This window comes from Salarias fasciatus, chromosome 6 (genome assembly GCF_902148845.1).
Source record: "Salarias fasciatus chromosome 6, fSalaFa1.1, whole genome shotgun sequence".
NCBI classification, from domain to species: Eukaryota; Metazoa; Chordata; class Actinopteri; order Blenniiformes; family Blenniidae; genus Salarias; species Salarias fasciatus.
Window position 1 is genome coordinate 34889980 of NC_043750.1, and position 14984 is coordinate 34904963.

At 44.4% G+C, this 14984-nt stretch overlaps 1 protein-coding gene across 2 annotated transcripts; it reads right to left on the reverse strand.

Annotated features, from left to right (window-relative positions):
• Positions 1 to 30: 30 nt before the first annotated feature.
• cp110 (centriolar coiled-coil protein 110) lies at positions 31 to 12242 on the reverse strand. Of its 2 annotated transcripts, XM_030093021.1 has the most exons (10): positions 11816 to 12242; positions 9549 to 9674; positions 6822 to 9288; positions 6430 to 6557; positions 3678 to 3779; positions 3093 to 3209; positions 2892 to 2993; positions 2617 to 2733; positions 2126 to 2208; positions 31 to 1959 (listed from the first exon to the last, which is right to left on the reverse strand). In XM_030093021.1, exons 1-10 carry the CDS (start codon positions 11939 to 11941, stop codon positions 1800 to 1802), a joined length of 3528 nt encoding a protein of 1175 aa, XP_029948881.1. In that variant the 5' UTR covers positions 11942 to 12242; the 3' UTR covers positions 31 to 1799. The 2 variants fall into 2 exon arrangements, with proteins under 2 accessions (XP_029948881.1, XP_029948882.1); XM_030093022.1 differs by lacking the exons at positions 9549 to 9674; positions 11816 to 12242 and having other exon boundaries at positions 6430 to 6621; positions 6822 to 7006.
• Positions 12243 to 14984: the final 2742 nt, after the last annotated feature.

The window sequence follows — 14984 nt, forward strand, 5'->3', positions numbered from 1 at the left end:
AGTCCGCATAAAGATTACCAAACGCTTAAATTTAGGGTAATCATTGTTTATTTCCAAACATACAAATAAATAATATATAAAACAGAACTGGAATAAGTGAAAAACAAAACAAAACTTCAAATTAGTGCGTGACTTTTGGCTGACAATCTCACTACACTAAAAATATTTAAGGCGAAGCTGAAGGGTAACAGATTGTTCAAGTATTCAACCGAATATTATCAGGATATGAACATCAGAGTACATAAATACTGCCAGTATCACACTAAAGGGGTCAGAGTTCAATAAACTAAGTAAACAGAAAGATAAACAACCTAGTGTTATGGTTCTACCTTTAACTGATCATATTGTCTGAAAGAAATTCCTACATCATACTGAAATTTGTAAAACTGTAAAAGCAAGTAACATTTACATATGTGCATCGACAAAAACAATGCATCAACAAAAAAATAATAAATTACACAAAAATCAAATAACTACCGACCTTTCGTGAACACAAGTGTATAAATAACTAACAATGGTCAGACTTTGTATTTTGGTACTTGGCCCTTCAGACTGTTTCGCAAAAGAAAAGCGTAAGTAAAATACAGTCGATGCAAATTTTCCATCAAGTGTACCAGTAAGCCAAATTCTACAATACCAGAGTCGCACTCACGAGGAGTGCTGGTGGATTTTTGCATTTGACCAGTTACACCAGTGCTTTATTTTTCAGATGCAGACATTGAGGTTAGCTGCATTGTGCTAAAGTTAAGGTCAGTGTAACTAACCCTACGGTTTTGCTGTTGTACTTTCCAGCCCCAAGGCTGACTTAGTGGTGTGGGAGATTATTGAGATTCATTTTTCACAAGCTGAGGACGCACTACCAGGTACAAAATATGTAAAGTTTCCCCAACTGTATGAACTAACATAAGAATTTGGTGCATATAAAGCTCACCACTGCTCCTGAAACCTCCACTGAAAATCTAATTAACAGTTCGGAAGCTAAGCAATACCTGTTTAAAATTATGTGATTATTCAACCCTCAGACATGGACAGACAGACTGGGTGTTTGCACTGAGATTCATTTAAATCTAACCAGACCTGACAAATGGGAGCACACCTTTAAACTGGTAGGACACTGGGTCCCCAGCGTGCTGTGGATGGCACTCAAAAGGCTTCCGACATGCCAGCGACCACACTCTCTCTTTGAAACTTTACCCTGAGTCAGAAATTAATCAATGTACATAACATCTCTAAATGTGTGTGATCCCAGCGTTCGCTTTCTGGTGAAGACATTTGACAGTCAATCCTAAGAATGACTGGACGTTCTAATAAGCATGCTGGATACTCACTGGCATCATCAAAATTTGGAGTGAGAAACATTGTTTACACAGGGGGAAGTCACTGTTGATCTATCAGTACACCTGTACGAGATGGGCAGAATGTTTTAATGACTTAACACAGGTTCAGTGAACTACCTAAAGTGTTACTACCTAAAGATGAGGAAGGATGTTTTTCATCTTCAGCCACGCCGAAGCGATGCACACAAGAAGCAGACCTTGCAATTTAGAAATCCTGACTGCAGTGAAACTCTCTCAACACGCTTCACTGTAGAAGCTTGGAAACTAAACCCTGTGAGACCGTAGGCTAAAATAAAAAATCATCCCAACTCCAGATATGAAGTAATATATTAGTCAGCAACAGGCCCCAGCTGGGAGTCAGATTTGGATTTTAGATGGAGGAACTCAGATGATTAGTCAGACTATTCATGCCGTCGCCAGAGGCCCCGTTAGCAGTCCTCACTGGGGCTAATTAGCGAAGTGTCACCGGGGTCTAGAGCAGGACGAGCTCTTTGAGACCCTCTGGGGCTTCGCTCTGAACTGTCCTGCTTTGGTTTCTGGTAGCTGCTCAGGAGAAATCCCAGTCTTTTGTCTGGTGTTGGTTCGGGCCGGCCCGTTCCTTACGGCAGCCTTCTTCTGCATCCTGGAGGAAAGAGACAACAGGTTTTAGGCTCTGAGAAATGAAAACTACTCCAGTTTTCAGTTCATTGAGTTCAGTGGACGCCACCAAACACGACGCAGGAAGGATGGATTCACTTTTTAATTCACGTTCATGAAATCAAAACAGAAGTGATCAATTAAGCACTCACAGCACTCCTCTCTTCCTCTCCAGGGACTTCTGGGTAGCTGCCGACAGAGAACTCTTTCTCTTGGGATGACCGGCATTGCCACTCTAAACGGACAGAATGTGGTGAGATGCTGAGCTCTGATTATGAGACGCAAACAGGAGTCGTGAAAGGAGCAAGAGGAGATTTGTTCCGCCAGTGTGGAGCTGTGTGGTTCACCATTAGTCTGGTTCAAAGTCAACGCAGCCACACTGTTGGAAAGCAGATCCAGACCTGCTGTTCCAGAAGGTTCAGTTTGGTCAAACTCGGGCTTAAAAACCACATTCTCAATTCCTGGATTTAACAGTTCCAATAGACCAAATTCATCAAAACAACATCAACACTGTCAAGTGTGGAAACAACCGGAGTCTTGAATTACCTGACAAACACTTGAAGAAAAAGAAAAGGGTGGAAACACAGAATCTAAACACATTTTTCATAAATGTAAATGCAACTGATTCCATATTAAGAATAACCTGTCGCCGGTGCTCTCTCTCTCTGGTCAGCTCTCTGTCCCAGCCGATCAGCTGCATCCGCTCGCTGGCCGACAGGCTGAAGAATATGTCGTAGACCTCGTAACGCGCAGCGCGCAGCTGGCGAGGGAAACAATCGCGGGGCAGACAATGAGTTGGATGAATGGGTGTAATCACAGGACCTGTAGTGGTAACTGCTAATGAAGCGAATAATTGTGGAGCCGACGGTGTCGCCGAGGCTAGCAGATGTGTTTACGACGTGGCGTTTGCCTCCGTACCTGCAGAGTGACTCTCTCCTGCAGTAAAAGGTCCTGCCTGCTCCAGAACTCTCTGCCGGGGCTCGGCTGCTGCTGGAAGGCCTGCAGGAACTGCTGCGTGTCCTGCATGTGCAAACACACGGTTTACAATCCGCACTGTTTGCTCACTTTTACTACGATACGGCGGCGTGCTGCGAGAGGCAGACTGCCGGCTCCGCTCACCCTGACGGTGCGCACCAGCTGTGCCACTCGCTCCGTCCTCAGCAGCCGGCGAGTCAGGAAACCCTTCGCGGCCGCTGCCAGGAGGGGGCGGTAGTGCTGCGGGGGAGAGCCGCGGGGCTGGGGAAGGAGAGGAGGAAGAGGGGAGAGACGGAGGTGAGAGGGGTGAATAATGAAGACCGGGGGGAAGAGAGAGGAGAATGCTAATTCCATCAATGGCAACCAATTAATTTCCCTCGCAGCTTCTCAAGGTCTTTTGCTTGGCATCTGTTTAGAGCATCAATGCAAGTGGACTCGCGGCTCACGGTCACAATGGGGAATAATAAGCAGAATAATAAGCCACTGATGAGCTGTCACTCACTTGTTGATTCTCGAGCTGTTGCGTTAAAAAGAAAAGTTTGTTCAAAACACGTATTTAAACTGGAGCTACAGAGAAACACAGCGATACATAACGGGCCACTGATGAGGATAAAACCAGGAAAAGGGGGTAACCTGCCTCACATGACTGTTAATAATTAAAAATCCCACTTATACGGCAGTACATGCACTCATCGGACCGGCTTTATTGGACGGGGATAATAGCAATACCTTTGAGAGAGCGGGAAAGGTCACCGTGTCTCTGAGACGTGAGCTTGACATGGAGCAAGGGAAGGACACACTCTGGAGGAGACGGTAACGCACTGCCAGCGCCTGAGTGAGAGAAGACAGGGAGACATGTGGGTGGAGGGGAAAATAAAAGAAAAAGTGTGTGTGTGCACGCATGTGTGTGAGTGTGTCATGCATTGGGGAACAGGCAAGGTTGGAAAATATTGAATTGGAAAGGACAGCAAATGAGGCAGGAGGAAGAAATTAATTGAGGGTAGAGAGGAAGAGACAGAAGGGGAGAGCCGGGGCGCGGAGACGAGGAGGAACGAGACCAAAGAGGAAACAGAAGGAGAGGGATGACCAGGATGGCGAGAGGGGAAGACGGAGGAAACTGAGGCAGTCGGAGAGTAAAAACAATGTGGGAGGAGGCATGAGGCAAAACAAAAGGAGGCATGAGAGGAGAGGAGGAAAATGGAAAGGAGAAGGAAAAGGGACCATTAGCGGTGGCACTCAGTGAGACGATCTGGCACTTAACCACAGACGCTCATGAATTAAACAAATTATCCTTTCCTTTTCTGTGTCAATTCCCTGGACCCCCCCCTCCTCCCGCCTCCCTCCTCCAGCCAGCTCCTTCTCCTCACATCACAAACGGCGGAGGGACGGAGGGGAGTCAAAAAGAAGTCTTTTCATTAAACGGCGTATGTTAATTATATTGTTGTTAAGGATACATAAATTAAACAGAGCCTGTGATTAGCGGGGCAAGGACACCGGCCAAGAACAAATACAGACACAGGCTGAAGGAACGGGAACCGGTTGCCAGAGAACAGCAGGCGTCCTTGAAGTCTTACACACACACACGCACACAGACACACACACACACACACACACACACAGACACACACACACACACACACAGAATGAGGCGACCATGCCAGCTCGCCTCTTAGGGACGTAATGAAACATTTATGGTAGAATCCCTGTGTGTGTTTTTTTTTTTTTTTTTTTACTAGGGAGAGTCTGAAGGTCTCTTGTAATGAGCAGATGTCTGTAGTCTGCACACGACCCGGGTCTCCAGAAGCACGCTCTAACAGGTAGACTCACAACATGTGTGTGTGTGTGTGGGGGCAGGGGGGGGGTTATCTGTGTGTGTGTGTTCACATGTGGATCTGTGCCAGAGTCTTTCAAATGTCTGCTTCCAGTTTCAGAAGAGCCATGTAGGGTCACCGCTGTTATATCGCAGTTTAGTGAATTGGCCAGAAACTCAAAGCCGATTCTCGTTAAGGAAAAATAGAAGAAGAAGAAGAAGAAAAAAAAAAACAGCACTGTGCTGGACATTAAATTTTAATCTTCCGTAGGTGACTTTGGGTGAAGTCAGAAACCTCGGTAGAGTGAATTATGGTTGCTGTACTCGAATTACGTAGTGCGAGATCTGTACAGCAATACGTGATGCAATCTAATGCAAGAAGCGGGCCAATGGGATGGAGGAATTATCAATGACTCTGTTTCTACCACGCTGAGGGTTAGAAAACGTGTCTGGCTTGTCTGACACTTCGGAAAAGGAGATTCAACGCAGTGATTTCAGATTCCTAATAACGGCGCTGAAATAGTTTGTCGTATGCTGGGTAAAATAAGAGAAAGATAGCAAAGTTGTATACAGTGGAAAAATAAACCTGCACTACCTGAATTTGCTTCCGTTTGTCTAATAATTCAACTCTTTGCAAGACCATAAGAAAATGCTAAATAATTCATTCGTAATTCAAAACGTGAGTATGCACATTTATACCCCTGGCAGTTCAGAGCTGCCAGCTAGTCCTGGTCACATGTTTCTGGACTGTGGGAGTACCTGAAGGAAGCCAAGGTCTGCACAGGGAGAACATGCAAACATCACAGGGAAAAGTCCCAAAAGCACCGAGCACTACACCGTAGTTTAGAGCAGGACTGGGCAACAACCACATCTGGTTCAGAGTGTTTATAGACACCGATCAAACTGAGAGGTTGGAGAAAACAGAGAAATCCACAGACGCAAAAAAAAAAAAAATATCAATCAATGTTCAGAGAGGCTCCAGCTCACATTAAACACGACAGTGCTAGCCACTCCACCATCCAGGAAAACAAATTCTAAATACTTCAAAATTTTGTTTTTGGGATCTAAAATAAAACCACTACGTGAACCTCAGTAAGAAAACCACGACACAACGAAGTTTACTCCTGCGGAGCTGTGGGAATGTTTCACATGTTGGCCTGAAAAGCGCAGCCTTGAGCTCTGTTTACATTAGAAAATCTTTCCATCGCTACTATGAAGGTTATGTGTGATTTCTATACATCAGGGGAACACAAAGCAACACACTGAGACTTAGTAACGAGCGTTAGCAGCATATAACAGAATAACTATGGCAGAAAAAAACAGATTTAAAATTTTATTATTTTGATTTACTAAACGAACTGTTTTTGAAACCCCTGAGGTTGTTAAAGGAGCAACATTTTCCCCTTGAGGAACAATATATCTAAAAATAAATAAATAAATAAAAACCAGCCCAACAGGTTCATTTGTACAAATCTGGAGTGATTAGGATCACAGCTGCACCCTCCAATAAAACTCCCAAACTGCACCATTAAACACCTGCCGCCTATTTTCCCAGCCCCGCAAATGTTCCGTTTTAACGTTGCTCGTTTTTATTTGAGTTTCCGACGTGCCGTCTTCATAACATTTGTTCACCCGGTCAGGGTGAGCGATAGCGGCGGCGGACCGCCTCACCTGCCGGAGCTCCTCCTGCTGCTTCCTGTGCTCGGCTTGCAGAGCTCGGACCTGGGCGGCGTGGATCTCTCTGAGCTGCTCCCGTCTGTCCTTCGGGGCGCCGCTGGCTTCGCGGCTGTGCGCTGCAGCTGCGGAACATGAACGGAACAGCAGGCGGTCACATGTGGCTATAACCTGTTGGCAAGGCAACACCTGAAAATAACAGGTTTTCAGAAGGATGAAAAGCAGGAATTAATGCAGGCTTCTTTTTCCTGAGGGACATTATTCCAACTATTTGAATATTTCAGCATTTTTCCTACATTGCAAACAATACTGAGTTTTTTTTCTTTAAAAATACAGGCAGCTGCAGTGTTTTTTGTGTTTTTTTGCAGTCGTCTCTGTCCCGGTCTTACCTGTCGGAGAGCTGGGCCTGAACGCAGGCCCTCCTGCTGCTCTGCCATTACTCGGGCTCTCCTCCATCAAGTGCATGAGCAACCTCCGCTTGACCTTGGACGCTGCTTCCTCACCTTCCCCCCTGCTCTCTGGAGTCAGAGGTTCCTCCTGAACAACACGACCTTGGGAGCTCACGCCGGATCCCGATCCTTCCTGCTGCCAGAGGTCAGACGGCGTGTCCACGTCGTACGACTGGTTGAGGGAAGGAGAGTAGAAGGAGCCGTGGCCTCCTGCAGACGGCCGGTCTTTTCTTTCCACAGGGTGGTGGTTACTGGTATCTGAGAGCACCGAGACGCCACGCGGAGCTGTGCTTTCGGATGGAGCCGTTCGGAACATGTCGGGAAGGTTTCTCCGCCATGCAGGTGGATTCTGCAGTGGAGTGTTCATCTCACTATCCTTCCTTCTGAGCTCAGTAATTGTCTCGGTTTCTTTTCCCTGGTGTGTGAGGAGAACAGCTTCCACGTCACTGAAGCTCGAATCCAGTCCTGAATTCTCATCCGTCCTCAAGCACTGGCTGTTGTTGAATGAGCGTCTTCCTGGACACTCCCGGTGGTCTGCATCATTCCCATCCCCGTCTCTCCGTTTGTCCTCCCAGAAGTCCCGGTCGCAGTGATTCAGCAGCGTCAGTTGGTGATTTCCAGAGTGTTCAGACTGCTCGATGCTCTTAAAGCTCAGCTCGCTCTGTGTGTTGCTCTCGGTTTGGCACTGATTGTCCAAATTTTCTTTGACCGTAGATTCCAGATCTGAGATCAGCACTTTTAAGATGGAAAGGTTGGACTCCAGTTGGTCTATATTCTGTGAACTTCTGGCTAAAACACTTGTTACGTCCCCTTCGACGATGAGGCTGACTGCAGACGGACCCGCGGTGTGATTGTTTTGGTGTAGCAGGTTGACGTCTTCATTCACGCCTGTGCTAAAAGTAGATTTCCCATGCGAGGTTTCCCCACCGACAGCTCCGACGTTGCCTTTGCTTTTAAAGGCAGTGGGACTCTTACAGAAATGAGGCACTGGGACAGTGCGATATCTCTGGGGCCCTTTATGAAACGCCGTGGAACACGTGGTCAAGTAAAACGCGTCGTGAGCAATGAGGGGTTCGGCAGAGGTGGGCTGCTGCTGGATGAAGGCGCCACTTTGTTTGTGGCTTGTTGTGATCTTTCTCGGGATGTTCAGCTGATTATTTCTGAAGGTTGTTCCTTCTTCAGAACTACTCGGCTCTTTCATGTTTTCCTCCTCTGTTGAAACTTCAGATGTATTGTTCATTTTCACAGAAATGAACTCATCTTCTACCATCTTGTCATTGTCCCAGGATTTCTTTGTAGATGTTTCCACTGATGGGATGAAAGTATCCCTGCTCTCTTTGGTTTTCTTACCCCCTGCTGTCACTGTGCCCGTGTGAGAGAACTCTTCATTCTCCTTATCAGAGAGATTCTGCTCCTCTGTCCTTGCTCTTGGCTGTTCTTGGGTCCTCTCTTGGATTTTAGTGTTTTTGGCTCGGTTCCGAAGCATCCGCTGGCGCCGTCGATACTCCTGAGACTTCTTGAGCAGGGCCTGGAGGCTGAGACGATCAGGCTCTTCTGGAGGCACAGAGTCTGCTTCCTCTGCTGGGCTGTGCATTGGTTCTGCTTCTTCGGAGCTTTGCACAATGCGCCGTTCTGTTGTTAAGGAGTGATGGCAGTTTAATGTCTGCGAGATGTCTGAATTGTCCGACTGATGGACGTTCTCATCTGTGTCACAGTCGGCAGACGGAATGTCACCTTCGTGCTCGACGCTGTCCAAATGACTGCTGTCAGATATTTCTGCAGGAACATTGCGACGTGTGGTTGAATCCTCCTGAAAGGAAGTGCCACAAATGTCTTCCACTCCACATACGTTACTACAAAGGGACATCTCCAGGCCACTCCTCTCTAGCTCCTCTCCATCTACGGGGGGGTAGCTGATTATACCTGGCATCTTGGCAATTGTGCTTGAGGTATTGTGATGGAAAAATCCACCCATGTTAAAAAGTCCCTGTGAAGAGCCAAAGCGAGCACTCTCGCTCTCCGCATCGATCCTTTCAGAAACAGACGGGGAGTTTTCGACATTCACATAGGTCACGTAACCTGAGGATAGTGATTGGTGGGTTGCACCATTAAAGGAAGTTGGCTGTGATTCTTGTTGGCTGTCACGTTGGTCAATAAGGCATCTCTCGTGGTGAGTTTGCTGAGGTGTCCTGTCAGAACTGAAAAAGGCACTGTGTGTTGTCGATGTCAGCCGAGGGAGACCAAAGCTGCTGTTTTCTTCCCTTGCAGGTGGCGAACGTCTCTGTTTTGTTCCACACAAAGCATCACTCTGGGGCACTGAGTCACTGCTGGTGTTACGGGAATACAAACACGGCGTGGCGATCTCTGGCTCTTGAAGCAACTCCTCCAGTGTTGGCGTCTTCCTGAGCTGCAATTTGATGCATAAAAAAAAATTGCAAGGTCAGAGAAAATGTGTTTTTTTTTTTCAGTTAACTGAAACTGTGTGAGTCATCAGAGCCACTATATGAAAGAAAACATCTGAAAATTACATTATGCATTCATATTTTGTGCCTGAATAGCCCTTTGCACCATCTGTAATTCTCAATTAAAGCCACTTTCATATGAGGACAAATACAGGCACTTTGAGGGTTGGAAAAACAATAGCCGGAAAACGCAAACTTAAATTACCTGAACGTTGTGCAGGAGACTTTGCACACAGGCCAGTCTGGGGTCATCGCTCAACTTTCTGCAGACAGCAGCTTTCTGCATTTCATCTCTGTAGCGCTGCATCTCCTCTCTCTGTTTCCCGGAGAGCTGTTATCACAACAAAGCACACATGGGCTGTCATGCATGTTTCACAACAAGGCTAAAAGTAAGTGGCAGTTTCATTATCGACTGTTGTGTTTATTCTCCTTCCTACTTTGTGCTTTTCTGGCTGATTTCAGACGGTCTTGTTTTTCATTAATGTAGTTTTTGAACTATGTAGACTCAAACACTGTGTACTTTACCCCTACTGGCCAAAGATGAGGAACAAATTTTCTTCAAAACCAACCGAATTCTTCCAGTTTGTCACATTTACATGAAGACTGAATAAAGTGATGGAGTTGGTTTGCAGCTTTAAAAGCACCAACAATATCATCTGAATCAGTCAGCAGATCAATGCAGGACTGCTTTATATCAATTCACTGTGACACACTCACATGAACTCACATCAAGCTTTGCCCAGAAGTACCAAAGATGGATTTGTTAGCTAGACTAATCAAATTTTTCTCTCACAACTGCAACACCATCGAACCGTTCTCCTTGTTAAAGGTATGACCAGTAACAGACGATCATGGTTATTAGCAACACTGTTGAACTTAACCACAAACACTCCAGGCTCGCATGCAGAAACCTGTCAGGTAGACTTCAGCAAACCTGCAGGATAAGGATAATTTTACTGCAAGTCAAGAGAGATGATCATAACACGGACTCTATTCAGCACAAGTATCAGCATACTCTATCACACGTTTTCTGAATTAAATGTCTATATGAACAGGCCCTTTCAAATTTGAGATGTTTTCACATAAAAACATTCATCCTGATTATCTGTGTCCATGTAAATGCAGTTCTTCCTGGCATAAGGTGAGTTTTTTAAAGACTTTCATTAATTGATTAACCAATAGCCACTTTTATTGTAAGTATTGGAGTGTCTTACAAGTTACTGAAAATGCAGAGTAGCTACTTGAAAAAGTAACTTTAATTGTGTCTCTTTTATTAGGCAGTGGAGCTCTGAACTGTCAGGCCTGAATGGCTCAGTCTCAGAGCTAATCTAAAGTAATTTGATTAACTTCTGCTGAAATCCAATATTTATTTAGGGCCAAAAATGCATCACCAGTGAAAACATTTCACAACAATGAGAAATCTTTCATGATGTTGCCAGAAGGACTGAATTAGTTCAGGATCATTGAGGTACTTCAGCTCAGTGTAATAGTAATCAATAATCTGGCAATACACAGTACAGTTACAGTGAAGTTTGATTTATAATGCATTAATTCCAAAGCTGCTTGATGTGAGGAGTGTTGAACTACAACAAGTTTAACCAAACACTCCTGTCAAGTATAGCCAACAGGATTTAATGACACTCACTGCAACTTTGAGAGTAATTGCCATTTTCTACAGCAATCAGGACCAGCATCATAACAACACTTCAGGGTGAATACTGTGTGTTTGGGAGTTGTCTTTATTGAAACATTATTACAATGCTATTTTGCTGCTTTTCACTAAGTCAATCAATTGAATTCTAGGTTTGTCTGAAGAGCTGGAGAACATTTTGGAGTAAGAAAAGAAGAAACAATCAGACAGTAAGTGTCAGTGTCCTTTTTAAAGACTTCAAATGTCCAATGCAGCAAACAACAAACAAGTGAACAGCAAGATGTTGACAGATTTTGCATGGGTCCAAACACCATGCACACTCAGATACCCAGAGTAAAGTGAGAACAAGCTTTGCAAGATGATCCTGGAAGGTCAATGTCAGGATCAGCTTTGTGTGGTGTGTTAGCTCATCTGCTAACATCTATATGTCAGGCGCTTTGGGGAGATGGGAGCAATCTACAGAATGGGCTGCGCAAATAATGGATCCAACTTCCAGAGGCCAGCTTCAATGTCCACACACCATGCCAGAGGTGGGTGGCGTTTTGAAACATGAGTCCAATCTTACTAATGCTTCACTGTGCCAACCTATATGGACATTTCATATATGCACAATTAACTAAATGAGTAAGATTGATAGATTGGTCAAATATGAACATGGGCGTGTATTTTGATCTACAGTTCAAGAGGATGGTTCAAGAAACATGTGAGAATGTTACCTCAGAATAAATATGTTAGACCATCTCAGGATAACACGATGGAAACATGCTAGAAGAAGGTTATGTAGCAAGTGCTTAGAAACATGTTTTAAAGTCATGCAGTACCAGTGGAGGCAGGATGGGTCGTCCATAGAAGCGAATGACAGAAGCTGCAGGTCTGAGCTCTTGCTCCTCTTCCTTCCTCCTCAGCTGGGACAGCCGATGCTGTACAAACGTGTCATAGTCCTCCATGGTGTCCACAGGGACACAGCTGGACACTGCTGGACACTACTGGACAGTTCCGCGTGGAGCTAGAAGCTTAGAAGCTAACTAGCGTCGCTAAGTTTGCTAACGCTAATAAGCTAGCTCTCATCACGGCGTATTTCCTGTTTAAATCAAACCGTGTTGTCTTCGAATAAATAACCGGGATGTTAAAACCGTTAAAAAGAAGAGGCAGACCTCTGAAGTTATCACTTCTGCTAGTAAACAAACACAGTAAAGCTCAGGCAGCGCTCAGGCCGTCCCGTCTGTTTACATGTTTACCCGCCTCTCCTCCCGCAGTAACGGTCACAGCTGGCGGCCAGGGGCGCTCCGAAAGCCCGGAGCGGAGCACCGGAACGGGACACTGGGGAGCGGAGCACCGGAACGGAGTACCAGAGCGGAGCGGAGCGGTAGTGCGACTGCTAAGGAAAAAAAAAACAACCCAAACTTGACACTTTTAGCAAGAAAATAATCAATCTACGCACCCAAAGAGGAAGAAGCTAATGAAGAGTTACTGCCACCTGCAGTCCTGGCTGACTAAAAGAACAGATAGATAGATAGATAGATAGATAGATAGATAGATAGATAGATAGATAGAGGATTATTCAATACATGGCTGCAGCTGCTCTAGTATTTGGTGTTTTGTTACCTTCCAGCGCCCCAGTTTGAGGCCTGTCGGAGGCTTTTCTGTATTAAATTTGGATGTTCTCTCTGTGTTGAGCTCCCAAAACAGTTTCTAGGGTTAATGAGTTTCTCTAGGTGTGAATGTGAGTGTGTGTGTGTTTCTCTGGTTTTTGCCCTGCAGAGGATTGCCCACTTTTCCAATAATTTACCCTTCCTTCACCCGTAGCGCTCTTGGATCGGCTTCAGGACCCTGCCTGTCTGAATCCATCAATGAATAGATTTAAACATTTAAACACATGTATAGGTCATAAAAACACAGAAGATTTTCCATTTTAAAACATGTTTATTGGTCATATACAAAATAAAGTAAGCTGTTTATCAACAAACGTACAGTATATACATCAATAAATTAAAAGATGCATTGGATCGATGATGAAACAGTTAATTCCATGATTACCAAGATAACTTGTCATCATCACTATCTACAAATTGCAAAAAAAGTACAATAATTTAGTTGAAGATAAATACTTACAAAGACTGTCACATTTTAGGTATTTTTCCATAGAAAGTACTGTCGTAGAATAATTTATTACACCCCATACAGAAATATTACAAAACACAGAATTTCCTATGACAAGGGCTTTTCAGAATAGGTTACGCCATATTCACACAAACTCACTACTTTTCTATAGCTTTAAACTGACCATTATATACTTGAAGAAACACAAAAACATCCCAGCTCCCTGGCTGAAGGCTAACCAGTGGACACGTAGTAATCAGGAGTGAAATTACAGAGAAACAACAAAAAGCTAAAAGTTAAAAGCAGTTCATGTGATGGGATACCTGAATATTTTCACTAGACGTTCTGAGATGATGTGAGCAGACGCCGCAGAGACCGAGAGACAGCGGCAGCAGCAGACTGGTTAACTCGGGGGGGCAAAACAAACATTATTATTGATGGAAACACCAAAGAAACGATCAAAGGGATCCTTGGTTCATTTACTCTCATCGATCAGGGTCAGCGGTGGGTGAAAGGGCTTTTAGAGTCCAGTGGCGTGATTCACCAGACATAAAAACAACTGAGTATCTACATACCGATTGGCCAAGCAGCATGATAAGAAGTTAATGATTTGCACTTTCTTGGGGAATTGGATGTTTTGAGGAGGGGCTCGGTAGGCCGTCGGGTTTACTTTGTAAAAAAAAAAAAAAAAAAAAAATAGGGAATAGGATGAATGAAGTGGGAGATGGTGGAGAGTTTTATCAGATGTGCCTTCATCGCTCTCTTTCTGCCTCTGTAAAATATTTATAGATGCGGTTTGCGGATGAGTGGTGGCTGGGGTGTGTGATGAAATGCCTTATCACAAGGAGGGTATGACCCCTGCACAGGCAGCGGAAAATAAGGTCAGCGTGTCTTGAAGCTCATAAACTCAGTTATGAAAAGCCGCTGCGCTGCCCCGTCTGATAATCACTGAAGGTCAGCGTCGTCGGCCGATCGTGTCTGCCGAGCCAACATCAGGATTAAACTTCTGTAATGTTTAACCTCATTTGTTTAGAGACCTGACGTGACGCTTCACACACAGGAAAGTCTGGAAGACAAAAATAACAATTCTCAACTGGAGGCCCTGCGTGACAGCTACATCATATTTCCCATTAAGTCTCCTAACTACTCGGGAATGAGTGAAGAAGGTGATGATTTTGTAATTTCACAGTTAACTGGGGTTAAAGAAACAAACAGGAAAAGAAAAAAAAAACAAGGTAAGCCACAACACATAAGTCAAATTTAAACAGAGGCAAACTGGCACTGGCATTTATAAATTCTAAACACTTTATATCAGCTCTTTAACCTTGCCACATCACACTGGACCTGCAATTAAAGGACAGACAACTTGACAAAAACGACAACAATAGCGTCACTGCTCATGTGTGGCAGGAGTTCTCATTTTGCCCTACACAATTTGCATAATTAGATATTTCTATTTAACAGCAGCCACCATGTCGACACACCTAAATTTACACAGTTTGCATCCTTTTTTTTTTTTGAAGTAGAGGAGCTTTAAAAAATACAGAGTAGGATTAAACATATAGTCGGACAGTTTGACACCAGCAAACACAAGCCGTGTTTCTTCCTGTTTTACATCGACGTTGCCACACGGGACTTGCCAGTGAAAAACAGAGAAAAACAACAAGGAAATGTAAAAATAGACAAGAAGCAACAGAGAGAAACAACATACTTAGAAATTATACTGTAAAAAAAAAAAAATCAGAAAACAGCATTTAGCCTGTACAAAAAAGACTCAGTTTCAACTTTTCAAATAAAGGATGCAGGTACTGGAGATGGATGTGATTCTGAAATCCCTTCATAGGTGAATACCACTGTGATAAGTCATTTTCACTTGACATTTGAAGCTCT

Excerpts from the sequence above, each read along its gene's own strand:
- cp110 (XM_030093021.1), bottom strand. The coding sequence starts at position 11,941 with ATGGAGGACTATGACACGTTTGTACAGCATCGGCTGTCCCAGCTGAGG. Across the intron at positions 9,289-9,548 it reads GTCTCCTGCACAACGTTCAG|CTCAGGAAGACGCCAACACT; the intron begins GTAATTTAAGTT and ends ATCAAATTGCAG. Across the intron at positions 2,994-3,092 it reads AGCTGGTGCGCACCGTCAGG|GACACGCAGCAGTTCCTGCA; the intron begins GTGAGCGGAGCC and ends TTGCACATGCAG.